At 45.4% G+C, this 26865-nt stretch overlaps 1 protein-coding gene across 1 annotated transcript in view; it reads right to left on the bottom strand.

The window, feature by feature from the left end:
• The window catches only part of HSDL2 (hydroxysteroid dehydrogenase like 2), a 206577-nt gene that overhangs the window by 31730 nt on the left and 147982 nt on the right, over positions 1-26865 (bottom strand). The window contains exons 9-10 of the mRNA XM_086962057.1: positions 16514-16657; positions 12150-12272 (exon numbers count right to left, since the gene is read on the bottom strand). Coding sequence (XP_086818183.1) covers positions 12150-12272; positions 16514-16657 — 267 coding nt within the window. The remainder of the gene's footprint in view (positions 1-12149; positions 12273-16513; positions 16658-26865) is intronic.

Genomic DNA, 26865 nt, shown 5'->3' on the forward strand with positions numbered 1-26865 from the left:
CATTGTGTGTTGATAATGGCCTTAGTGTGCTTTTTCAATAATTGGACATACACTTGAGTATTATTGGTAGCATAAGCGATTAACACATTGCGACTACAACCACTCTAAGATGGCGACCGCCACTTTTTCAATTTTGATTTGTGATGGTAGTCCTATCTTTATGTTTACTACCCGTGCAACGCGGGTGTTTAAATGCAAGCTGATGTTTGTTGCCAGCATCTCATTACTGACGAAGGCCGAGTGCCGAAAGCGCTTTGTGAGAGATTAAAAGAACTTTGTGTAACCGATCTTTGGAGTGCTGCCTCCTGTTTCCCGAGGATTGCGGGGAGGGATTGTTGGAGCAGACATATATATATATATATATACATAAAAAAGACACTAATCCAGCATATGATAGATGTTGCTTAGTAGGATATGTTCATGTAGTTTCCATTCCCTTTTTCTTGTCCCTTTTCTTATTTTTTTTTTTCAGCCTCTTTTCTTTTCCCCCACAAATGGTGCCCACATTTTACTTCTATTACTCTTTCTGTAGAGAAAGGTTATTGTTTTCTTCATTAATAGTTTAACCCTTTTTTGTAGAACACCTGCCCTGATTTTTGTTTCACATCGGTTTTAATATGCTTCCACACAAAAAAAGGTCCACAAAACGGTCAGAAACAAATGGTCTCTATAACGGAGAGTTGTGGTTCTATTTAGGTAAACATCTTGAGGTTTTGGTAACATCAGTCCCATGCACACATTCAGTATTAAACCAAACAATGTGAATGTGACTCGGAAGCAAATGGTACACAATATCAACGTAGATGTCTTTCTTTCTTTAATTGGTTATTGCACAACGCCGCCAGCCGACAAGTGTTTCGTCTGAGAAACTGTGGCCTCCAACTCTTCAGGGCTCTATGGCTAATTCCAGGTTCAGTGTAGTCTCTAAACCAGTGATAGTTCCAATCCGGTAGGGTGCAAGTCAAAATTAGATTGGTGAGTTCTGTCAATGATGAATAAAAGTAGCTGTAAGGTGAAGCCTCAGATGGCGTAGACGTGTTGACGGTGATAATTCCAAACCGGCATCCACTTTGTAAGTTACAAAATTATGTAAACGGCAAGTGCAAGCGATCTTCAAGGGATTATAGACAGAAGCCAAAAGTCGCCAGTACGATTATAAAATGGGACACAATGCTCCCATATTCCAAATGTGTTCCAATATAATAGTGTTTGCGCTTAAATCTGCGCCTATCCCGTTGAGACAAGTGTGTGTCTAAATTACTCGGGTCCAGCGTAGTGCTAACGTCCTGGCGGCTCCAAAACTATCCTGAAGGTTTTGGGACATTAATACTGTGCAACCAGGGAAATATACAGCGAGATAAGGATACAGCTCTGCTTCCCATTTTACACCTGTTCTGCATACCTAACTGAAGCTTTGCAAAACCTTTTCCTACACAAAAGCACTGTGTGCTACCGTTAAAGCCCATAGGTGGTATCAGTCATTTTCCTTCAGCCTATGTATGAGCCGTTACCTGCATCTTGGACATATGAATGGCAACACCAGCGAGTTAGCCACATCTTGAGGATGTTGGTCAACCTTGGCAAACTACCCTGCACTATCCTCTCTTAAGTGTCTCAAATTATCCCATACATAATGCACAAGTGTTTTCGGGATGTGCAGTGCTGGTCTGCTTAGCATGCTGTCCTGTACGGAAGAACAGCCAACATCATGCGTGTTGTTGCCTGACTCACAAAGGCCAGGCAGTGAGAAACACCACAGGAGAGTCTGTGGGTCTGTTGCTGCACCCATGCTACCGTCTGGCCAGGCACTGAGGTAGGGAATCTTGAAAAGTGCCATTGCAGCAAATCTGCTTCGTCTGGGGATTCCTCTCATCAGCAAGCAGCCAGGCTCTACAAGCGCATTAACTCTCCAGCCACAGTGTAACCACCAGCTTACGTAGCTGATGGCTGAAAGAGTTGCCATGTCTGCTCCCACCACTGCAGTCAGTCTATCAACTAGGCCCTTAGCGGACAGTAAAGTACAGCTTACACAGTGGACCGTTCTAAGGAATATGCAGGCAGGCAAACTGTCCCCTGACCTACTGGCTATGTTGAAGAAGCCATAACCTGTGGGGTTTGGGCTCCTTCACTTATATAGGCTATTATATGCATTCTTCAGAAGCCTGGAAAGGATGCACCTTCCTGTTGCTGGTACCAACTACTTTTGTTTATAAATAGGATTACAGCTAAGATTGTGGCTAAGATGCTGCTTTGCCTCTTGCCTGGAGTGGTTTTACAGGACCGAGAGGGGTTTATATTTAGCTGATCAATATACAAAACATAATTCCTTATTTGCCTTACTCTACCAATGGTTTCCAGATTTTTAGGTGGTACATTTTTTTTATTGACGCAGAGAAAGTATTCCACTTTGGAGTGGAATTTCATGCTAGAGACGCTACAGAGAGTCGACTGGATTGGGTGAGGTAATGAGAACATTTGCTGCTTCTGGCGTCACAGCGGTACTCTAGCGTGGTGACTATGGTGCGGTTAAGTGGTTTGTAATGGGCCCCAGTTGATGCAGAGGGAATCTCATTTCTCAACATCATTATTTGAAGTGACGCTAGACCATCGGTTTGTATATTATACTGGAGATCAATTTACATAGGAATGCTTACTTTCAGGAGGGCAGAATTTTGTTATAACTTTATGCAAAGGATAGACTGCTTAATAAAGCATTAAATCGACCTCAATCATTTGAAGATATGGTCAGGCCTCCAAATGAATTGAAAAAATCTGAGTTTTTCCATCAGATATCGGGAAATTCTCCTAGAGTGACCGGTCTCTGGTCTCGTACCTAGATGTACGGATTCACAGGGACATCTATGTGGTGGCTGAGGATAGCTACAGCTCTGCCCTTTTGGTGGACCAATGAGTTGCTGTCCCCCTGTTTATGACTGATCGGAATGATCTGATAAAGATGGTCTATTCTCTTCAGGTTCTTTTTTCTCCTCTTTTTGTACATCGAGTTAATTTTCAAAGCCTTCTTCGAGAACTCAAAGTCAATAATTATGAAACTGGTGTAAGGTGGGCAACAGCCCTCATGTTGCACGTTTATATTTACACACAGAATAAAGTGTGTCTGTTGGTTTCAGACTTGGAGTTACTCTCCTTTACTGCACAAGTCCATTTTGCAGCCTTCTGGTATCATCTGCTGCCAATTAGGGCATCTTGGGAATTTGAAGAGACAGATCCTAGCTCACTTCGTATTGAGCTGGAGGTCCTGCTCTCTAAGACTATTATTCACATTAACACTAATCGTTTATGAGCTATGGCATATGCTAGATACGGATATCCTCTCTCTGTCTGTTATCCCATGGTTCAATAACGCAATTCTCCTGCTCTTAAACAAACCAGCAGTTTTTTCACAATTTGTTAGGTTATGCTTGGCTTCCCTGGTAAACTTATTCTTAATCGGAAATTTAGGTCTCTGGCACAGATTACATTTCAATCATTTTTTTAAATTGTAATTTATGTTGATTATTGACCAAAAAAGCAATAGAATAATAAACATAACTCCTCCCTAATCCCCTCCACCATATTCCGTTCCCTTCGACCAGCACGTATAACATATATATGGGCCTTCTGTAACAGACCCAAAGGTAAAGTGATGGCAGCATCTAGCCACTGTATCCCAGGTAGAAATATATAGACCATTCAGAGTGCATGAGAGTTGGGTCATGTTTGAGAAGAAAGCTACCAAGGGCCCCCACATTTGTCTAAAAGTCTGTTCTGTATCCATTGTTATAAGAAACCTTTTCAAAACCTAAAACCCATTACAGCGCCAGGCAGACCTGCTAGATGCGATAGGGGATCCCCACTAACATAAAATGAAGTTTAGCAGCCAACTTTCAATTTTTTGCTACTTTTGTCCTAGTCTCCGCTTCCCTTCTGGAAGTCTTTCTAGCAATCTTCAAGGAGCAGAGACAGGAACCCTGATGTAGGTTAGGAGTGAGCCATCTATAGAGAATTTCCCCAAAAACCTTCCAACGTTGGCACAGTGCTGTAAAAAATGAGAGAGACCCTCATTCCTCACATCCCTTCATCTAATCCCTCCGCTCAGTTTACATGGTGTGGAACTTTTCTATAGTGTAACGCCATTGTATAAATAGTTTCAGGCTTGTTTCAGTACTTTGTACACAAGTGACGCCCCTAGTTATTGAGCGTAATCTGCTTACCACGTCTTCTTAGGCTTAAAATATCCCTTGAGCCTTCTCATAAGTTGTCTGGGAGAGGTTATAGGCCCACCAATTTCTGCTTTATGTATATATTTTCCGAAGTGGGTTAAAAAAAGGGTGCAACACTCAGAGATGCAACTAAGCACAGTAAAATCTCTCAAGGTCGAAATCCATTTTAATCTGTTTACATTACTTAAGACATCTGTGCTGAGCCCACTGTTTAAATGTGTCTCAGTACAGACAGTGATAGTATGAATTCCCAAAAGGGGGAATGAAAAGGGATGGGTGTGTTGTCAGTTTCCTAACGTGGACACTCCTACAACCCAAATGTTCAGTGTGACAACCAACATTTTCAGTCTTCAAGTTAAGAAGAATGCTGTATTATCTTCTCAGCCAAGGGATCTTTCATAGAGCTCCCGACCCCCTACAATAGTTTGCTCCATGAAACATCAATGGCACACTGTTTCCCTCTGCGACCATGCCAACAAATTTCCATCTGAGTTGAGATGCCCTACAGTAGGATGTGATATCAGATATGCCAAACCTGCCTTCTGTTGGATGGAGAATGCCGGGACTAGAAACTATCCCCATCTTCTTGCCACTTCCTACAGAACTGGCACACAGATTCTGTATCTTTTTCAAAGTCTCCTGGCATACAGAGATTGGCAGGGTCCAAAAACTAGTCACATTTACAGAACTCTTGCCAACCACAAAAGGCGCTTACTTTGTCATTATTCACATGCCACTGCCATGTCCTTCAAAAGGGCTTAAAGGACTGGAATATATGACCTGGTTTGTTTTAGTGGAGAAGCTGGAAATCCCCCAGCTTTGTTCTTCGACTCATAGAAATGTGGATCTAATCTAATGACAGTGCATTCGGCCTTATTAAGGTGCCAGTGTCTACACTAGCCCTTAAGCATGAAGACCCTTTGCCAAACTTTCCATGATAGTGAATGTTTGTGTAGCAACTTCTGCAAATCCTCTTTTAATTTCACTCATACCCCTTCCCTGATTTCAATAAATCATGCAATGTCTCTGTAATTAGGGGGTTTGTAAGCAATGCTTTCAGTGCATTCCATGTAACATTCAAAGGACATCACCCCTGTGATGTTTAGAGCAAAGTATTTATTTTGTTGCTAAGCAAATGTTGCTTTGAACACGCTGTACTTAAGAAGGTACAAATCAAGGCGTTATGAACTAAATTTTGCGTTATGGGGTCTATGGTGTCCTAAGGAGAAATTCTTAATTCAGCAAATAGTTGCCATTTGCCTGAAGAGAGGAGTTGGAAGGTGTGTTAACTACCCAGCATTAAGCTTTTTAGCTGCTACAATATAATCTAAAGGGGTGAAAACATGTTTACATTAATGCACATCCTCGACATGGTGTGGGACTGGACTAATGGAAAGAAAGACAGATTTGATTACTGGTAAATTAGGCAGGCATGGAGTTGAGAATAATGATGACAATTTATTAGGAAATGCAAATTTAATATAAGGGTACAACAAAGTGAGCTGGGGCAGGAAAGAATGTAGGGATTACTTGAGAATAAGGATGAATGAAGGAAGGAAATGCAAGCACATTTATTCATACTGGAAATACACCCTCACCGTGAATGTGTATGGAGCAAAAAAATCAGAATGAACACGAATAGCTACAGACTTTTAAAAACTGCAAATGTGCATTGGGAAACACTGAAAAAAACATTGGCATTCAATACAGAAGAAACTGAAAACAGGAAAACCTAATCACAGGTACTGTGCTAGGAGTATGCCAGCAACCCCTTTCCTATTTCTGGACAAGGCAAAGTGTTGGTAGGAGAAATACTTTGATCTAAGACACAAAGTATCTCTAGTAAGCAAGTGGGTTTCTAATAAAAAAACATTGACTAGTCATTCCTTTCCAGGAGAAAAGCGTTCTCACACACTTGGCTACGGTGTTCTTTTCAGAAACGTTAAAGGTGGCAATACTAAGCTCCATAGGCATAAAGAGCATACCAGGAGTGGCCAAAGTCTTCCATTTCATGCATGTTTGAACCTTAATATTTGTCAGGAGTGTAGAATGTATGGGCGACTCCCACCGCAACTCCCCATCCCCCACCGTAACTAGCTTCTCCCCATTTTTAGATTGAGGTTCATTTTAAGAAACCACCATTTTAAACTTCCTCTTGTCCCAACCATCCTTTGCCTTACTTAAATACCACCTCTGTCTACTCTTTTGGGGCTGTGTCATGGCCTTTATAGCACAAACAAGCCCTTAGCACCACCCCACCCCAATTCCAATGTCTTAGCCAGTTGGCCCTACCCAAACCGGTATGCTGTGCCTCTTAGATGGCTGTAGAGTCACTAACTGTATTCTGGTTATGTTATGAAAGCTTATAGTGCGCACTATACCTATGGACTAATGCCCCAGTAACAAGATAAACCAGAGTGATGGCTAAGTGAAGTGACAAAGGAACAAGAACATTTCTAACTGATTACAATGTAAAGAGGAAGGAACATTCCTGAACTCTGCAATTTCCTTATTCCACATACGAGGAGCTAAAATCAATAAGCCTCTCCTGGCCTCCCCTTCCTTACTCCAATATACGCTTTCCAAATTCTGGAAATGTGGGGAAGGATCTGACGAAGTCTACTCCGCTGATACTGTGATTAGAGTTTGGCAATGAATATAGAACCAAGTCATAGATAGAACTATTAACAAGACAGGTCGCCTTGCTGTCAATACAAGGTTTAACAGGGAGCGATTGTAAAGCTTTCAAAATATGTGTGGTGTGACATAATGGGAAACGGGAGCTACAAAGTGTGAAGCTTAGTTTTGACTAGATTGGAGACCATTCCAGTAATCAAGTCTGAATCCAAAAAGTGACATCGAGAAGGTTGCCAGATTAGTCTTGTAGCACCAGGTGATCAAAATTTCTATCTGATTTGTGTTGAGTTCAGCCGCAGGCATTCCACTGATTCTCGAACAACAAGGAGACAACACTGAAGGGAAGAGTCCTGTGAAGTAGGATTACTCAATCTCAACAAGATTTACGTATCATCTCCTCATGTGTACAACTACAGACCATGAGTGTGGCCAAAGGATGGAAAGGGTATTAAAGTACAGTGATAGAGCAGATTCACTAGGAACTCTGATGGTAAAATCAATGGTAGGAGAGGAGAAAGGACCCAAGGTTTCTCTTTGACCTCTATTAGTGAGAAAATTGAATCACTGATTAACCACCAGCTCTATCACCACTTGGAACAAAATAAACTGCTTGATCCATCCCAATCTGGTTTCAGGGCATGCCATAGCACAGAGACCGCCCTCCTTGAAATCGTAGATAACATCAGGCTCTCCCTTGATGCCAGGCAATCAGCAGTCCTGATCCTGGTTGATCTCTCTGCAGCCTTCGACACCATCTCCCATAACACCTTGCTGCTTCGTCTGTCGGAGATTGGTGTCGGAGGCCCGGTCCTAGGATGGATCAGGAGCTACCTGTCTGACAGGTCCTCCAAGGTCCGAATTGGCCCTAACGTTTCCAAAAAAACAGAGCATTGACAAAGGTGTCCCCCAGGGGTTCATATTGAGCCCGACGCTCTTCAATCTTTATGTGTCCCCATTAGCAGAAATCATCCGAAACCATGGGTTTGACAGTGTCATACGCTGATGACACACAACTTATAATCACGATCGGGACAGACCCTGGTGACACCAAAATCAGATTTCCAACTGTGTGACTTCAGTTAATGATTGGATGACTAACAACTACCTGTTACTGAATGCCAGTAAAACGGAGATCTTGCTCTTCGGTAATGCGCAGAGTGTCTGGACAGACGACTGGTGGCCACCGGTCCTAGGCCCATGTCCTCCCCCTAAAAAATCAGCACGTAACTTAGGCTTTATCATCGATGACAAGCTCTCCATGGCCGAGCACATTAATACCACTGTCCGCACCACCTTTGGCATTCTGAGAACCCTTAAAAAAAAATCTTCAAGTGGATTCCGCTTTTCTCTCGGATGCCTCTTGTCCAAGGCCTCATCATCAGCCGTTTAGATTATGGCAACGCACTACTCGCAGGCAGCAACGAGGAACACCTGGCCAAACTTCAGGTGTTGCAGAACACGGCAGCCAGAGTGGTTCTCAATCTCCCTCCTCGCTCTCACTCACCCCCCTCTTTGAGGGCCCTTCACTGGCTGCCCGTGAAAAAAAAGGATTATTTTTAAAACTTGCTGCATAATTCATAAAACTCTCAACAGCAATGGCCCCAGGTATCTAGCAAATAAGCTACGCACCAGTCCGATCTCTCCGCTCATCCAGCAAGCAACTTCTAGCCGTACCCAAAGTGCGAACTATCAGAATGGGGGACAGAGCATTCTCCAAACTTGGTCCAGAAACGTGGAACTCTCTCCCTATCCAGCTACGTGATGAAAGTAATCACAAAAGCTTTCGCAAACTCCTGAATACGTGGCTCTTCCGGCATGAGTGAGTCTTCCATTGTAACCTTTCTACACCCGCTGGCGCTTTGAGACCTATGGGTGATACATGCGCATAATAAATACCAAATACAATACAATACAGTGTCAAATGCACTGACACAGCCAGCATCAGCTGTCACAGCAACGCCATATCTAGGACACCACAGATACCTTGGTATTATCCTTAATTTGGTGGTGTACAATAAAAAAGTAAAGCGGTGTAGTCACATGGGTTTCAAGAAGTTATGTTGTTGCGCATAGCAAGGGGATAGTGCACAAATTCAAAGTTAATGTAGGGTCCAAGCCAGACTTCAATGAAGAAACTATTGTGCCTATTTTAAATGAATAATGGACAATGACTAATTTGAGGATTTAATCATTTCCTGTAGCAGGGAAGCACGTAAATTGTTAAGACAAGAAAGGAGGTGAACTAGGACTGGATCTAGTCGATATCTGGATTTGCATTTTATTAGGAGGGGAAGAGAAGGCTCATTGAGAAGCTCAAAATTAGACCAAAAGCTGAGCGCGAGGAATGGGGGACCTACCGCGAAAATAAGGCAAAAAATATTTGAATATGGTCTCCCTGATAATATTGATCCTAGAGATAAAAAATGGTCCAGTTCATTGCAGAAATGTTTGGAATTCAGACTGGAATTGAATGTTCCTTTTAATTAAATGTTTCATTAAGTATCTTAAAAATGTATCTATGTTTATTTTCTGCAAGTGGCAACCTGGTTGTGTAACAGCACTGGTGAAATCTTGGATAGTCCTTTTATATTTGTGTTGTCTTGGCGTTCAACTTTTTTTATTTAGATGGGCTGTATTTACATCTCCCGATATGTTCAGATTATTTATCCTCCCGTTTCGCAGATAGATGATTGAGTTTAATCATGGAGCATGTCATTTTTTTGGTTTCATCCACCAAGTCGCAAGTCGATAGGGCAGGTGATACAGTATTACACCAAATATCTTAATTTGCTCCATGGTTTTTCCTAGTGAGGGGCTTATTATCAAAAATTACTTGTAGGTGTTTTAACATTCTATAGAATGATTTCCCTTCAGCCTGTGGAGGATTGGGTCAGTATGGTCACTGAAAGAGGCAGAACAAATTAAATCATTTGATGATTTGACCAGTCACAATATAAAATCTCAGACATAGTTACTATATATTCAGGGGTGATAATAAGATCTATAAAATACATGGGTTTGTGAGTAACCCAGTGGAGGTCTTTGGGGTGTCTCAACTCATTGCCATACGGATTGCCACTTTGTGCTTTTATAATTATTACCTATATCTGAAAGTCTTCTTGTCCATGAGTTTCAATTTTTCCTTTAGAGACTGCAAGGTTTGGGTTTACCTCGAAGTTGCCCCCTTGCTCTATCGTTCTGTGTTTCATCTTGCTATAGATCTAATTTTATTCACTTAATTATTCCTGCTAAGTAAATCTAATACAAAACAAGGTTGACCCAATCTAGGAGTTCAGTGATGAGCATAAAGGAGATCTGTAACAGCCTGAAATGCTCTTCGCCGTTGGGGTGATGTGACTCACATATTTCAGTAAAGGGTAAGCAAGGGGCCTTCGAATTGGAAGGAGTCTTACTTTTTTGTTACTGCCATAATGTATTCTTTTAGTTGGTAAAGGCATACTCTGGTCAGGATATCAGGACGAAGTGTGCTGTATTAATAGTTCTGTCCAGTTCAATCAGCATGTTGTCCTCGGCTTCAAGGTGAGAGCAAGCACGTTCTGAACAGTCTATGTTCTTGTCCATAGCGCCTTGAGAGACCTCTCTGATTTTCACAATACTACAACTAGATTTTCAAGATGTACAAGCATTTCTTGGAGACTGGCGTTTTGTACTCAGAGAACAATCACCTATTTCTGAATGGACTCTTACTCCACGGATCTATTGTTGCTGGATTCCTCTACGTGAAAGACCCTTTTGCCCATGTCATTGACACCTCTCTTGATATCTTGAAAAAGTTTGCTTCAATATATTCTTTCTGCCTACAGTTCCTCTTTTAAGTCCCGGGAATAGTTGAACCATAAAGTTTTAGTGACCTCAGGGTCTTCCCCTACTGAAGTGGTGTATAACGACCCATCAATCAATGGAGTGTCATTTTTCATCTTCTTTTGGGACTCATTCCCCTGAGCATCTCAGTAGTTTCTTCTGATTTTTTAATATCCAGAACTAGCCATATTTGTCACTGGTGAGGGGCCTCGACTCCACTTGCAGGTCCTAAAAAGTTTCGGATTACGGAATGTTCTTTCCTTTCATACAAACAAATATTTAGTGGCCAACAATGATCCTCTAGCTCAGGCCAACGCAGTCTGAGAAATTGTTTTAAAGTTTAAGGTTTATTTACACCTGGGGTCTGGAGGGTTTCCAGAACGACTTCATTAAACCATGGAAGACTCCAAACATTATTCAATTCTGGAGCCTTCCCATGTCCTCATGTACCTGGAGAGGACAGTTAACCATCCACTTTTTAGGGAAGGTAGTCTTATAATTGCTTAAGCCTGCAGGGTCTTCTTAGTACCACCTGTATCACACTACGTTCCTCATCTACTGAGGGTGGCAAGGGGAAATAGATCTGCCTCTATAGCCGAGATTTCCACTTGCATGGTGTGGGCGGTGACCCAGCTGAAAAACATTTGGTTTTCTACAGATACTACCTACTGCACAACTGTGATAATATATCATAAGGCATTGAACTGAGTAGCTTCTGTGAGATAGTTATGGTACATCTACTGTTGAAGGCTGTGCATACGTGGAGGACAATGGAACTGTTGTTGGCTGCAGGGTAGAACTCAGTCATAGGACTTTGTATGGAACACTTAATAGCTGTGGTTGTAGGGCTAGTAAGTGATAGAGGGTGGGCCGCCTTGTGGGTGCTTCAGTGCCATATGTCAACCTACATTCAGAGCACTGATTATCCGTGTAAATAATTTGATGCTTTTGTTATTAAAAATTAAGCAAAGGTAAAAAATGCATAACAGTCCAAGACACGTTTTTAATTAAAAACTGTTTTCGAACTGTGAGGCATTGAAGCACCTCAAGAACAAGATCTGTGAAGCTGCTGAAATGAAACTTCTAAATTACCTTGGAATCTCAGAGAAGAGGATTTCGGAGAAGAAAGAACAGTCTGATGCATGTCATCTGCAGGATATGCCAATCTTGAACACCACACAGCTAGGTGTCTCTAGAGGCAGTTTTCTTGGTTAGCAAATGAACATGGAATGAGGTGATACGGGCATGTTCAACAAACCTCTAACCAGTGAAAATCTCAAAGTGTATCTGACTGTGCTTTGGTTGGTTTTTAATAAATCTAGCACATTACACACATGAACAAATTAAACCTTGTGATGTAAATCATGTCAAGATAAAGCATAAGTAATCAGTACCGATACAGTTCAAGTTCTCACTAGAGACATTTTGAGGATTAAAACTTAAGAACTAAAACACTGTTATTCCCACCTGAAAACATCTTCACAAAATCATCTCCGTTCAGGCTCATGATGACATCTGCTTTAACAGAAGGCTCTCCCTTTCCAGCACTGCCACTCTTGCTCTTAAGGTCAATGTACCAAGTCCCTTCATCTACAAAAAGAAAATACATTATCCCAGGAACGCGCAAGTTATTTTTGAGCATTACCGGGCACAAAACATGTTAGTTCCCGGCCATCACATATCCATGCGGAGGTATCAACTGAAATAGGCCATTTGGTGAGAAGGGTAGAGTGAACCAGTGCACAATGCACCGTTATCAGTGAAAAACAAAATGAACTAGGCAAAACAAACAACACTAACAAAAAAAACAAAAAGACAGATACACATAAGTCTTGAGAAGCAGACTTACCTTGTGTAATCATACTACGCATTGGCAAATAACAGTAAGTCACATTTGTAACCATAGCTAGAGCAAAACAGAATACTATGATATCAAGAAGGTCCTGTCTTTATAAAAAAGGAAATGAAAGCTTGTGAAGACAATAATCAGTTTATCTGATGTGCAATTAAGTAGTGTTCATCATCAGACCCAAAAAAATATGAAGTTAATGTAGGCCTTCTTAACTCAACCAAGCATTGCATAATAATTATTCTTCACCTTTTAAGGTATGGTTGAGTTGGAAACTGTGCATGATGACAAAGCAATGACTACCTGCCTAGAAAGAATAAACATAAAGACAAATAAAAGAGATTTGAAATATTAAAACACAGAGGTCATTCGGGCACTAGAGCAAACCTAACTGAAGCTCTGCTGGGATGTCCTGGATTATGAGCACCATTGCATTTCATGGACTACTGATGAACATGAAGGAGAAACAGATGAACTTCAAATGAGCATAAATCTGGATCTAAACGCTAATAAAAACTAGTTAATACGGGTCTAGAACACTGCTCAAACTACACCCAATAGACTTAACTCAAAATCAAGAACAAGACGACATATCATCTTGAATGTAGGATTAACTTGCTAAAACAAAACAAAGGTATAATAAATAGTTTTTTTTAGTACACACTTCCTAAGGATTACACACAAATGCTGCAAACTTTGAAGTTTGCCTCATCATGACTTGGAATCATTTTAGTTCCATTTACAGTGATGCATCTCTGAAAGACATTATTTTATGTCAATACAGAATACTGTATGTTTACCATCATAGCGGGCACATTTTGTCCATTTTCTTTTGCCTCATGGCAAGAGAGACTGATTATTTTCAGTCATAAGTATATTTTCATATCGCGTTTATATTGATTTTCATAGTCACATCTCACATCTTTGCAATACATCAGTGTTATACCTTCTTGTGATAACACTACACATTTTCCAGATATGTACAATACTACCTTATTGTGATCATTTTAGAAGTTTTTTTTTTTTTAAGACTAGGGTCTAATCTCTCCGATGATTAGGTTTTGTTGCAGCAGCTTTATGCCAGCATTATTTTTCTTATAATTTTAAGTCTTCACCAAGTAATATGGCCGAAAGAGGGAGAAAAGAGGAAGTGATAGGAATGCTGAAGGACATTCAAGAACTGTAAGATATTAACCGAGAAGCGCAAGGGAAGGATACGTATATGGTGCCAACATCTCAAATAGAACAACATTTTAACTCAAATAGAATAAAAGGTGTGTGTGTGTGTGATTGAGGCGATGATGATGGGCGTTTGAAAGTTTTGCATGATGTTGTTGAACTTTTTTTTTAATGATTAACTTGCTAATGAAAGTGGGCAGGAAGAGCAGCTGGCACTCAAACTACATTTCTTTGGTTTTACCCCTCGGGAAAGATCTCTCTCCCAAGCATCAACTATTCACTCACTCCACCCACAGATATCCTGGAAAACAAAGTCATACCTAATTTCGAAGTGAAAACAATAGGCAGGCCTCTCACAAAGTATTAGAACTATGTTATGTTATGTAAATTTGTAGAGCACGCTTTCACCCGGGAGGGTATCCAGGCGCTGAGCTGGTGAGTCGAGTCGAGACAAACTTGTTTTTTTATTTTAGAGTAATTTCCTTCTTCGTTAGTGCAAAGTCCAGAGGCAGTCCAATGTTTTTAAAGTGATGTACCCAATTGCAAACGTAATCCTCAGTACAGAACTCAAAAGAGCTGACAAGGAGAGATGCAAGGTGATAATGTTTTTTTGCCCAAGATACCAAGGGCCCGATGTAGGTACCAAACACCGGTCGGAAACGGCCGATTTCGGCCGTTTCCGACCGGTATTTGGCCTACTGAGATGTAGGGGACCTTTTTTTGTCCGATTCGGTATTTTACCGATTCGGTAAAATTACAGAATCGCAAAAATACCGAATCGGTAATTTTACCGATTTTTTAAATTTGGGATGTAGGTGGGACTACTTTCAGTCCCACAGGCCCTTCAGATTCGGTATTTTAACACCCAATCCAATTGGGTGTTAAAATACCGAATCCAGGTGTGCATGCACATGTATGCATGCACACCTATGCCATGTGACAGACAGACATGCCCTTAGGGCATGTCTGTGTGCCACATGGCTCACATGCCTTTTTTTGGGGTGCTGGAGGGTGTCAAAGTGACACCCCCTGCACCCTTGCACAAATCGGTAATTACCGAATCGGTAATTACCGATTCGGTAATGCCCATTGATTTCTATGGGCTTCAAGGCCCATAGGAAGCAATGGGGGATACCGAATCGGTATTTACAGAATCGGTAAATACCGAATCTTACAGATTCGGTATTTACTGAATCTGAAATACCTACATCTCCCCCCCTCTAATTTACCACTTCATAAATACCGATTCGGTATGATTTGGTATTTATGAAGTGGTAAACGTAGATTTACCTACATCGGGCCCCAAATGGGCTGCGGCATGGAGGACTGACCAGAATGAGCAAAAGAGGTTGTTAGGAGACCAGCTAACTAGGCATAACCTCTAACACAACCTCTACAGAAGGTGGATAGGATGAGAGATTACATTTCAAATGTTCTACAAAGTGATGGCTGGTTTAGTTTTCTAAAAGTAGCAGAAACCTTCGCAGAGGGAATAATGTATATGAATAGTGACCTGAAATGCAGGAAGAATCAATTTATTTTAAAGTTGTGTTGAGTGAGAAGTTAGTAATTTCTTTTTACGTACACTACAGATCACAACTGCACTCCGATAATGCCGTCCCAGGATCTCAATGTAAATCAGAACACTTTAGTGAGTCAGTTGTATAGTGAACTATATAAATGCAATGAACAATACATATTAACGTTTGCATATATTCAAAATGCTGATAAGACTGAATGTTTTTAATACAGGTCATCATCAGGGAGTGCCAGACTGCAGCAATGGAGCATATGTGAAGAAGAAAGACTAAGCAGAAAAAGCTGAAGGAAGCCCACACTGGTATACATTTTTGGCAAGAATCTTGATAGAATAAGGGGAGAGCAGTGCCGGGAAGAGTCAGACAGGGGGAACTAAAGAAACATAGAACTATGAGCAAAATGCAAATCAAATTATTAGGGAGCGAAATGGCTCGTTAATTGAATAATATTGCTGAAGTGTGAGGCTTCAATAAAAACAATATACTTTAATCAACATAATAAATGCACCAGATGAATACAAATTAGAGTATTGTAAACTTTGATTTGTAGTCAGTCAATATTTAAGTGTGCAGTGCATTTACGATTTGGCAGAAATTCGATATTCTGTTTCACTGTCTGCATACTAAAGTCAGACAAACCAGAGTAAAGAGCAAATGACAGCACACCAAATTGGCAAGTATGTTTTTTTACACTTACTTATACATAAATGAGAAGAAATGTTTACTTTGACACAATTATCAGTATTCAATCAGACATTATTTGCATCTGCTTTTACCTGAAAATATAATCATGCTTCCTGTGGTCTTTGCTCTTGAAGGCCTGTGGGCCTCGACATACCCTTGTTAAAACGGCACATTAATGTACTAGTGTGCAGTGTGCAGTGTGCAGTTGTGTACATATTTATTGCAATGGCAAAAGTCTGAACTCAGAAAAAAACTTTTAGAATGTATTGACACGGAATTACAGAAACCCAATCTTGGGTAGAAGTGGAAGATTTTCAGAGAAAAGTATGCATAATAAAATTGAAAAGTAAAGCACGGCATGCTAAATATATATCTATGGTTCAAAAACTTTGCCTTGAGATTCGAGCGTACCACATGATCAGGAATTTTAAATTGTTGTTTCTTCATAACAGCAGTGAGCACCAGCAATGAGTAAACAAAGATTGTTAATCTTCAACCACCCTAATCACAATTATCACTATTCAGAAAAGTACTGTGGTAATCAAGAATGCTTGTTCAACCAAGACAACAGTGGTTCTTACCAGTGATCTCGAACTGGTAAATGCCTTGTGTTGTCTTCACTACTTCATCGTTGAGGGTGGTCTGAATTAACTTAAAAGTTTCTGCAATGGCTGACGAATCTTTGGAAGCCTGGGCCTTGCCTCCCTTGAATGCTGCAGAACCACCTGTTAAAGATAGAAGAGTTTATCATTTTATGTGTTTAGTATATTTATTTTGTTACCATATTTATATTGCGTGGAAGTACCTACGTGGACGATCGAGAACTTTACAATGAATTTGGACTACAATAAAAAAAAGCGAATAAACTTACTCCATTTGAGAATAGTCAGCAGTAGTAGGAACAGTGGTCGTGTTTTGAGAGGGCGACAGAGTAAAAATCTCAGTGAAGAGAAAATGTAAGATCATTACAGCTTCACATATGGTTTTTAAATATGTGGGTCTTCAAATTTAATCTGATCTTAAGGGAGGGTCCAAGGTTGAAAGGGCTAAACTGGAGGAGAAAATGTAGAATTTATATTTCTTTACTATTGTAAACTCCAAATGTACTCGAGATTTTTCTTTGGTGCAGCAGTTTATTATTTAGGTAGGAGGATCTGCTAAAATATCAAGCATGCAATCTTGAGCTGGTTTCTGGCCTTCAGGAGGTATCAACGTAGTTAGGTATTGGGGTGATCTGGTCAGACTTCTTAACGCCTCTGACAAGATGGGCGGCTGCATGCAAGGTGATTGAAAGGCTAGAACATTTTGAGGTAGATCTCCAAGTAAGGCATTGCCTCAACCAAAGTGTGAGAGAACCAGTGTTTGAATGGGGCATCTGAAATCTTCGGGAGGAATACGGCTTTAGCTTTATTAGCAAATGGAGCAGGAATTGGGCAGTTTTGGCAATGTTAGAGATATGTGCCACAATGGCAATATTTTAAAACCGAGTTTACTAAAGACATCCAGGGTGAGGAGAACCCAGTCATTAAGGATTGAAAGCAAGGCTTGGGCAGGAGGAAGACAGGTGAGTAAATGAAGGATAAGAACAAAAGTTACTTACCTGTAAACTGTGGTTCTCCAGTATTCGTGTCTTTCATAGATTCACATGCTTGAATATTCCCTGTCGTCGAAGTGGGAGTCCCACGGTACATAAAATAGCAGTAACATATGCATGTATACATGAAAAATATCATAAATAAAAATATACATACATATAATGTAATAGAAATGTAAATTTTAAAAGTACCATAGAACATAATAGGCCCATTGAAAAGCCTAAGGGAGAACTCACTTTAGTAGCATATTAGAGTCTTTGCTTAGTTTGATTTGGAGGAGATCCGGATGCTGAACAAAGAGATCAGTTGGGTAGAGACCCAGAGACTGTTTCACCCAAATCGTCAGACCACCTGAGGCGCGCCCTTTGCCCCCTTTAATCGCAGGTTTAAAAAAGTTAATGAAGCCCAACTTGTAGACTGGCTCAGTTGCCCAGGTTTCTTGCAACAGGATGATGTCATAGTTGTCCACAAAGTTCAACCAGTCGATAGAGGCGAAGCGGGCCTTAATTCCTGCTATGTTCCAAGACAAGATTTTCAAGTTGTCATTCGATTGGACCAAAGGGGGAGGTTGCAAAGGTGAAGACGGCATAACTGCCTGTGGGTACCCTCTATCATTTTTAACCTCAATGTGCCTGACGTGTTCTATTGGATCTATAGGGTCATCCTTAGTCAAGGTCTCTTGAGCATCTCTATGGAGCAGTAGATTGGGTAGCCTAGACTCTGGGCCTCCGCCCACAACTACTGAGTTACAGAGTGGGTATGGGCTTGCCATACTGTGCCCAATAAGCTCTTGGGCCATTGCTTTATCAGGGGAGGGCTCACGGGGTGGGTCGTGGAGTCAATCGATGGCCTCAAGGTCAGAAAGGGGGCCAAAGTGATTAAAAAGGAAAGGGCGCTGGCGATCGAGAGGGGTTAGTGACAAGGGGTGTCTTACGGCTGGAACCTGGCGAAATAAAGGGTAGGGTTGGGGGGGTATTTGCCTATGTGGGTAGAAGTATGATAGGGCTAAGGTTTGTACATCCCCCTGTCTTGCAAACCTAGGTTCTCTTCGGATGGCATCTACCACCCATATATCTTTGAACGAGATTAAAATGCAATCTCCCTCCAAGTCTTTGGTCCCATGACCCACCCAATCTACTCTTCTCACAAATAGAATCTCCGTAGGAGAGGAGGGTGGTAAAGGACGGTTTTTGTTTAGCCAGAAAATGACTTTGTTACGAAGGTCCCCATATGACTCCCTACTGCCTGGTTTTAACGGGGCTACACCTGTCAGGACAATAGTGTGTTGAGCTGCTTCAGGTGGTAAATCAACACGAGGGGTAGTTATTCTTTTACGTTCCCCCTCCCTGTGATTATTGTGGGTAGTGCGTTGGTCTCTTTGTGTGCTGGGGGGGGCAGGGTTTGTAATAGATTGTGGGGGAGGTCCCGCGCTTTGATGCCCACCAGTATTTTGCTTATCCATAGATTTTGACTTTGGCTTGGGTGCCTGAGTAAGGGTGCTAGTGCCTAGTTTGGAAGATGTGATATTTAGTTTTTCTCCCCCTTTAGGTGTAATGGTGTTTGGCCCTGAAGTTTTGTTAGATGGTGGTTTGCCCCTTGCCATGTTATTACTAACAGGGGCCTTAGTGGCTATTTGTGTTTTACTGGCACCCGTATGGTTGGTGCCAAGTAAGGTTTGTAACATAGCATGGTTTAAATTAGTCATAGCCTCCATGCTATCAATTTTAGAGGTCATGAGCCTTGTCCGCTGGGGGGGGCGTGGCTAGCTGGCCAACACGGCGGACGGAGTTTGCTAGTGCTCCGATGCCGCTGGGGGAGGAACGATCCTGTCGCCCACGCCGAGGGGCCGATTCCGTCCGAATGCAGCTGTGTCCTACAGATCCTGCACCCCGCCTGCCTCGCTGAAAATCCTGGGGCTCTGGCGGCTGGTGCCTCGGAGTTACGCCGTGGTCGGGGGTGAGGCCTGGTGTCACGCTGCGGACCGGGGACTCGAGTAGCAGCGGTGCCCGGAGGACGAGGGCTGGAAGGTGGCGGCGCGCCGGGGGCCCCGTGACCGGTAGTGCACCCCTGGATCGGGAACCCCGACCCCGCGACAGCCGAGAAGGGCAGGCGACACCCTACGACCCCGGGTGCCGGGGGAAAAGACGGAGACTGCGGACGGCCTTGAGCGGCGGACTGAGGCGCCGGAGCGCTGTGATCCGTGTGTTCCTGCCGGCTGAGCTACCCCCTGCCCGCGAGGGCCGAAGGTGAGAGGTCCGAGGAAGTGCGGAGGGGCCTGGTGTGGCGCTGCTGCCCCACATCCAGCTGAGGGCGGACTACATTCGGCAGGGACCCCTGGACTGAGGAACGGGTCCGGCCGGAACGCCCTGATAGCCCGGCTGCAGCGAGGTGGTGTCTGGGCCTCCCCCCGGGGCGAGCTGGAGACCGGGACGCCTGGAGGGGAGCTGATCCTACCCCCGGAGCGACATAACTACTCCATTGCCGGCTGGGCCCTAGTCACGAGGCACCGGACCGGTGTGGCTGATTCGGACGGGGTGGCACCCACTAGATCCTGCTGCTGTTCTTGGGCCCTTGCTGTGAGCTGGCAGGAGAGAGAAAGAGATAGCGCCTCAGGGTGAGCGGCGCTACGGTGGGCCCCGACGCCCCTATTAGCTGAGCGCCCCCCCCCCCCCTCCTTAGCAGGGCCAAGGCGGCCTTCGCCGGCTACCCCAGGTAGTGGATGCTGGGGGCGACCTGCAGGGGGGCAACAGACAAACCTCGGACGGCTGGTGATCGCCTGCGGACGCGACCCTACCGCCGTCTGGACACCGGGCGCTTAACATGGGGCGCAAAGGCTTGAAGAACGCGGAGGGCAAGGAGGGGCCAGGCGTGGGCCCTGCTCCAGATGTGAACCCCGGGGGCTCTGCGCCGCTGACGCTGGCTTCCACCCTTTCAGAGAGTCAGCAAGGTGATAAGCTGGACCTTATACTTAAAGAGATCAGAGACTCCAGAGCTGTGATGGAGACGCAGATGGGTACCCTCACCACTAATCTCTCCTTGCTTAAGGCGGACCATGAGAAATTAGCGGACAAAGTTGAGGATCATGGTCTATCGCTGGCTGAAATTGCCCCGGCGGTGGCGGAGCACACGGACTCCATCCAGCTGATTCAGCGTCAAGTCAAGACCCTGATGGAACGCGTGGAGGATGCGGAAGGGCGTAATCGACGCAATAACATCCGCGTTATTGGCCTGCCGGAACGAAGCGAGGGATCCCGTCCGGCGGAGTTCATGGAACAATGGTTCCAAGATAACGTCGCCCCTGAAGGCCTTTCACCGTTCTTTTGTGTCGAGAGAGCCCATAGGATCCCAACAGGACAACCTAAACCGGGCCAACCGCCAAGACCGCTCATTGTCCGGATCCTGAATTACCGGGACAGAGACATGCTGTTGAACCAGGCCAGAATAAAATCGGTCATACCGTGGGAGAATAAAAGAATATCATTATACCCAGACTACACCACTCAAGTGCAAAAACAACGGTCATCATACTATGAGGTGAAACAGAAACTCCAAAAGGCGAAGTTACGGTATGCCTTACTGTTCCCTGCGCGCCTGAAGGTGATCCATGACAAGAAAACTCACTTTTTCGAAAGTCCCACAGATGTGGAAGAGTGGATGGAGGTGATGGACATTGAGGAACGGCTGGACCCGACACAGGATTCTACGGATGCTGGGTCCAAAGATGGCCAGAATCAGGAAGACAACGGGGACGGCGCCCGACGCACTCACCCAAGACAGCGTAAACCGACTGCCCATCAGCAAAAGCAGGGACAGATGGAGGCAGTGGCAGCGGTGGGCACCTTCAGGGAGGACCGGGAGGCAATTCATACGGATACCGAAGATAGCACAGTCCACTCGGACTCGGACAATAGTATGGTCCTGTTCCCGACGGTGACACCTAGAACCGCGGACGACCTCATGGACAATGCCCAAGAGTAATACCTCCTGTGGACTAGACCTAAAGCTTGAGTACACCACAATATCCTTTTATGTGTAGATTGGGGGGGGCGGTGGGGGGAGGGGGAGAGAGGTGGACTGTGTTTGCTCTGGCAATATGTGTGGCCCTTCTCTGATGGCGGACACTACGTGCCCCACCCTTGGGTGGGGTGGGAGCCTCGGGTGTGAAGACTGCGAGATATGAACCCTGTATCTCCTATGATCCTGTGGCGCTTGGCAGCTGTTCACTGGCTGCACCAGTATGGGGCCACCCCTGTATTTCCCCCCCCCCCCCCCTGCCCCCTTCCTCTTTCCCCCCCCTTCCACGAGATGTGGCTACACATGTCGAATAATTCTGATGGAACTCTCCCAGCGGCGCCGTTGAGCCGGCGGCTTGATCGGGCATGGCACTAAGGACACGGCCAGAGCTTGGCCGACCCCCCACTAGCGTATGCAACGTTATCTGTTTTATTATGTTACACAGTTTATTGTTCGGCACAGCGGAGTTCAGAGGCTGCGCCTCCACAGTTGGGGTTTGGGATAGGGTGGGTACTGTCTCCTGGTTGACACGGGCGAGTCACTCACTGGGACATATGGGAACACTCATTGCGACACCTACACGGGGTTATGGCTGACGTACAGGGTAGGTATAGGCTGGTCACCTGGAATGTGAGAGGGCTGGGGGCAGTGCAGAAGAGACACAGGGTGCATGCTTTCCTGCTGCGACAAAAGGCACATATAGTGTTCTTACAGGAGTCACACTTGACACACTCCGAAGCACTCCTGCTGCGGAAGAAATGGAGAGGCACTGTATTCTCTACCACGTACTCTGCATTCTCCAGAGGGGCCACGATATGGGTACGTCATGGTACTCCTTTTGTGGAACTGGAGAGGCGGACTGACGACCAAGGACGCTACGTACTAGTGAGAGGTACCCTAGACGGGGAAGTGGTAGTGCTGGGCAGCATCTACGCCCCGAATTTCGACCAAGATAAGTTTTTAGCTAAGATGGGCCGGGCTCTGGCGGACTGGGCGGACGTCCCCTGGATCCTGGGAGGTGACTGGAACATGGTCTTAGATGTGACCCTTGATAGGTCACACCCCCCCCTTCAGGCAGCGGGAACACATAAACTATCTGAATTGTTTGGAACATGGCTTCGGGGCTGGGGATTGGTTGACACCTGGCGCACATTGCACCCGACACATAAAGAATATTCATACTACTCCCCTGTACACAACCTGCACACCAGACTGGACAGATTTGTATGCTCCAGCTCTCTCGCGGCCAGATGCGACGCAGCAGATTATCTGGCTAAAACGTTCTCGGACCACCGGCCGTTGACACTCGACTTACACTGGGGTAGAATACCCTCGCCTGTCCTTACCTGGAGGCTTAACCCTGCGTTGCTTGCGGATGGCCCGTTTCACTCATATATAGCTGAGGCCTTAACTGGCTACTTCGATACAAACTGGGACTCTGCGTCCTCGAACTTAGTGGTGTGGGACGCAATGAAAACCGTAATTCGGGGGGCTGCTATAGGCCGCCTGGTGGGAGCCAGACAGGAGATCCATAGTAAACTGTGCGAGGTAGAGACGCGGTTAAGTGACCTGGAAAATGCGGTGGGGCAGAACCCTGACCGCCGACCGGATCTGCAGCAGTGTAATATCGAACATGCTGAACTACTGGAGACCCTGAGGGTGATGGACTACGGAGCCTATTTGAAACGGCAACAGTCAGAGGCAGATAGGTCCGGTGCTCTGCTCGCCCGGCTGGTCCGGGATGCCCCTGAGAGCCCTACAATAACGTCTATCCGGAACGCGGCAGGTGATCTGATACACACTCAAATGGGTATTAATACTGTGTTTAAGACACACCTGGAGACCCTCTATGCTCCCCCCTCTGTAGAGGACAGGGACGAAATGACGGAATTCCTGGATGACTTGACGCTCCCAGTGCTGGCCCCGGGAGTCCAGGCGGCTCTAGCCGGGCCTATAACACAGCAGGAAATAAAGGTAGCGATCCACTCACTTAACCGGGGTAAAACCCCGGGTATGGATGGCCTACCAGGGGAGTTTTATCAATCATATACTGATGTGTTGGCCCCTGTTCTGGAGAAAATATACCTCACTGCGTACGAGGCTGGCCATCTCCCGGCTACCACCATGCAGGCCTTGGTGATTTCGATCCCGAAACCCGGTAGGGACCCTCAGGATGTAGGTAACTACAGGCCCCTCTCTATGCTCTCCACGGAGTATAAGATTCTCAGTAAAGCTATTGCCTTGAGGATCCAACATCACCTCCCTGGCCTGATCCATACCGATCAATGCGGCTTCCTCCCAGAGAGGAGTACCTCCCAAAACTCGAGGCGACTCCACGCCCTCATGACAACTACACCCCACAATCTGCCACACGCGGGCTGCATAGCCCTAGACCTCCGTCAGGCGTTTGACTCTTTGACGTGGAATTTCATGTTCGAAGTCTTACACCGCTTTGGTTTCCCGGAAGCCCTGATCAAATGGATCCGTTTATTATATACGGGTCCGACGGCCAGGGCGCGCACAGGAAGGCACACTTCGGACAGTTATGGAGTCCACAGGGGCACCCGTCAGGGCTGCCCATTGTCGCCACTACTGTTTGTGTTGACGCTGGAGCCCCTGGCTATTGCGCTTCGCAACAGAGCTGCGGAGGACGGCATACCGGTGGGGGGCACCGACCACATGACTTCAATATATGCCGACGACATCCTGGTGTTCCTCCGAAACCTGCGAGGAGACCACTCGTCTCTGGCGGATATCTTCAGGCGATTTGAGGACATATCTGGGCTGGCTATAAATCCAGGGAAATCCCTGGGCTTCTTCTTTCGAGATGGCCAACGACCTCCCCTCATACAGTTCGGGACCTACGACATACAAGTGGCACCGACCACGTTCAAGTATCTCGGAATACAGGTCTACCGGGACCCGGAGGCCCAGATTGACGGTAATATCCGTAAGGCCATTACTGGCATACGAGGTAGCGTGGGCTTCTGGACATCCTTGCCCCTATCGGTAATGGGACGAGTGGCGGTCTCGAAGATGGTCCTACTTCCCCGCATTCTGTATTATTTTGTGAACCTACCGGTTCTGCTGCCGCGTCAGATATTTACCTCACTGAATACATTATTGATCACCCTCATCTGGGGCTCGGGGAGGAGACGGATCAGCCTTAAAAAACTGCAACTAAATACTAGGCAGGGCGGACTGGGAGTGCCGGACCTGCGCAGTTACTACTATGCCAGCCAACTCCAATGGCTGACCCGATGGGTGGGGGGCAGGGACTTGCATGAGATCGCTTACACGGAGGACAAACTGGCGCGGGGAGACCTGCACTCCCTCCTCTTGCCCAATGCTAGAATTCCTGGGGACTGCCACCCCCTCCTGCACGTGGCCTTGACCTGCTGGAAGAAAGCGCTGTCGTACTCGAATGGGACCCCCCCATATGCAGACAATATACCACTACTGGGACTCCCGACACCGCAGGGGACCTTAACACGGCGCAGATTGCGACCCTGGGCGGAGACAGGAGTGGACAGGGTGGGAGACCTGTTCGGCGATGACACCTTGCTGGACCATGACTCATTTGTGCAGGCCACGGGAGCACCTTCACGCTTCTACCTACTACACGCCTCGGTGACGCACTATGTCAGACGGGCTTGGGCCCCGCAAAGGACGAAACCGGAACAGCATGAATTAGTGCATCTCTTACACTACATGGGAGCGGGGAGACACCTAGTGAAATGGCTATACACTGGCATCAGGGAACATGTACCTTCACCGATTGCTACACTCAGGGAGTCCTGGACTGCAGACTCAGGGGAAAACATTACAGACGGGGAGTGGAAAATTATTTTAGGCCATCATAGACGGGTGTCTAGGAATGTTAAGTTTCAGTTCATACAGGCCATGGTTCTCCACAGAGCTTACCTTACACCCCAGAGGCTGCATCGGATGTTCCCTGCCACCGCACATTGCTGCCCGAGATGTTACCAGGATGAGGCACATATTCTCCACATGCTGTGGACATGCCCGAAGTTACACTCTTACTGGGGAACGATCAAACATACACTACACTCCATAACAACACTCTGAATCCCTGAGGGAGCGTTACCATGCCTGTTGGGGAATAGAAAGCGGCCCAAGACATGCAAGGCACAGCTGAGGTTTACGGACCTGGCACTGGTGCTGGCGATCAGGGTGCTCACCATGAGATGGAAGTCACCCAGGGCCCCGCAGATAGAAACGTGGTGCAGCGACTTGCTGAAGTGGGGCAAGGCAGAATCGCGGCGCTGCGAGACGAGGAGAGCAAGGGCCTGCGCAAATATCCTATAGCTCAGGAATGGGACTTAATGATGATAGACCTGGAGGAGATAGACCTGGACTGCTCGGGAGGCCCGGTGGGATGAACTCGCAAAGGTGGCGGGAGGGGGACGAGGCTTACAGGGCACCAATGTGACTCACAGGGGCTAGACCAGACCTACGGCTTTTACCACTTCAGACATACATAGTGCCACCTTGACCCGGGATGTGGAGTGTACGAGTGAGGACGACCAGGAGACAGGGGGTGGGCGGGCGGTTGGGGAGGAAGGGACAGTTGGGGTATGCTACTTATGACGGACACAATTCTGGAGGGTACGGAGTACATATGGGAATCATCCTGGGGATGCTCTGATAAGCAATTTGAAACTGAAATGCACTGTTCCCACAAGTTTCTGGGTTTGAAAACGGAAAAGACTGATGTATGTTACGATAAGAAAATGTACAGAAATGTAAGGCATCCTGAAACAGTCACGAATAAAGAGTTTAAAAAAAAAAAAAAAAAAAATGAGCCTTGTCCGCTCCAAAACAGGTAATAATAAAGTTTTAAACATGGCCTCCATTTTTACTAACAAAACTTCGTCGCTATTAAGGCACATGGGGCAAGTGCTAGAGGAACCCAAGGCCGAGAGGGAAGGGCATAGCATATTGGCGAATACAGAAGGGTTTAGAGGGTCTGGAGGAACCTCAGACCCCTGACTCCCTTCGTCTTGGGCATCATTTGTTTTAGGGATTTTCCGGTCTCTCTCCCCCGACACTCTAGGATCCAACTTTCTCTTTTTAACGTTAGGACCAGGATTGGGTGCGGGGTGGTTTGTAATTTCGGCAAGATTAGAGTTGTTAGAGTGATTAAGGGGAAGGTATCCGGAGAGCTGACTGAGATCGGGCCCCCCACTATTCCGTGAATCATCCCCCTGACTACATTGAGAGACATCTATACTGTGCCTTTCTTCCTTCGAGATGCAGGCTGTTGGACTCAGCCCTACACTTTCTAGATGGACGATAGCGTC

This window comes from Lissotriton vulgaris, chromosome 3_1, assembly GCF_964263255.1.
Source record: "Lissotriton vulgaris chromosome 3_1, aLisVul1.2, whole genome shotgun sequence".
In the NCBI taxonomy this organism is placed as follows: Eukaryota; Metazoa; Chordata; class Amphibia; order Caudata; family Salamandridae; genus Lissotriton; species Lissotriton vulgaris.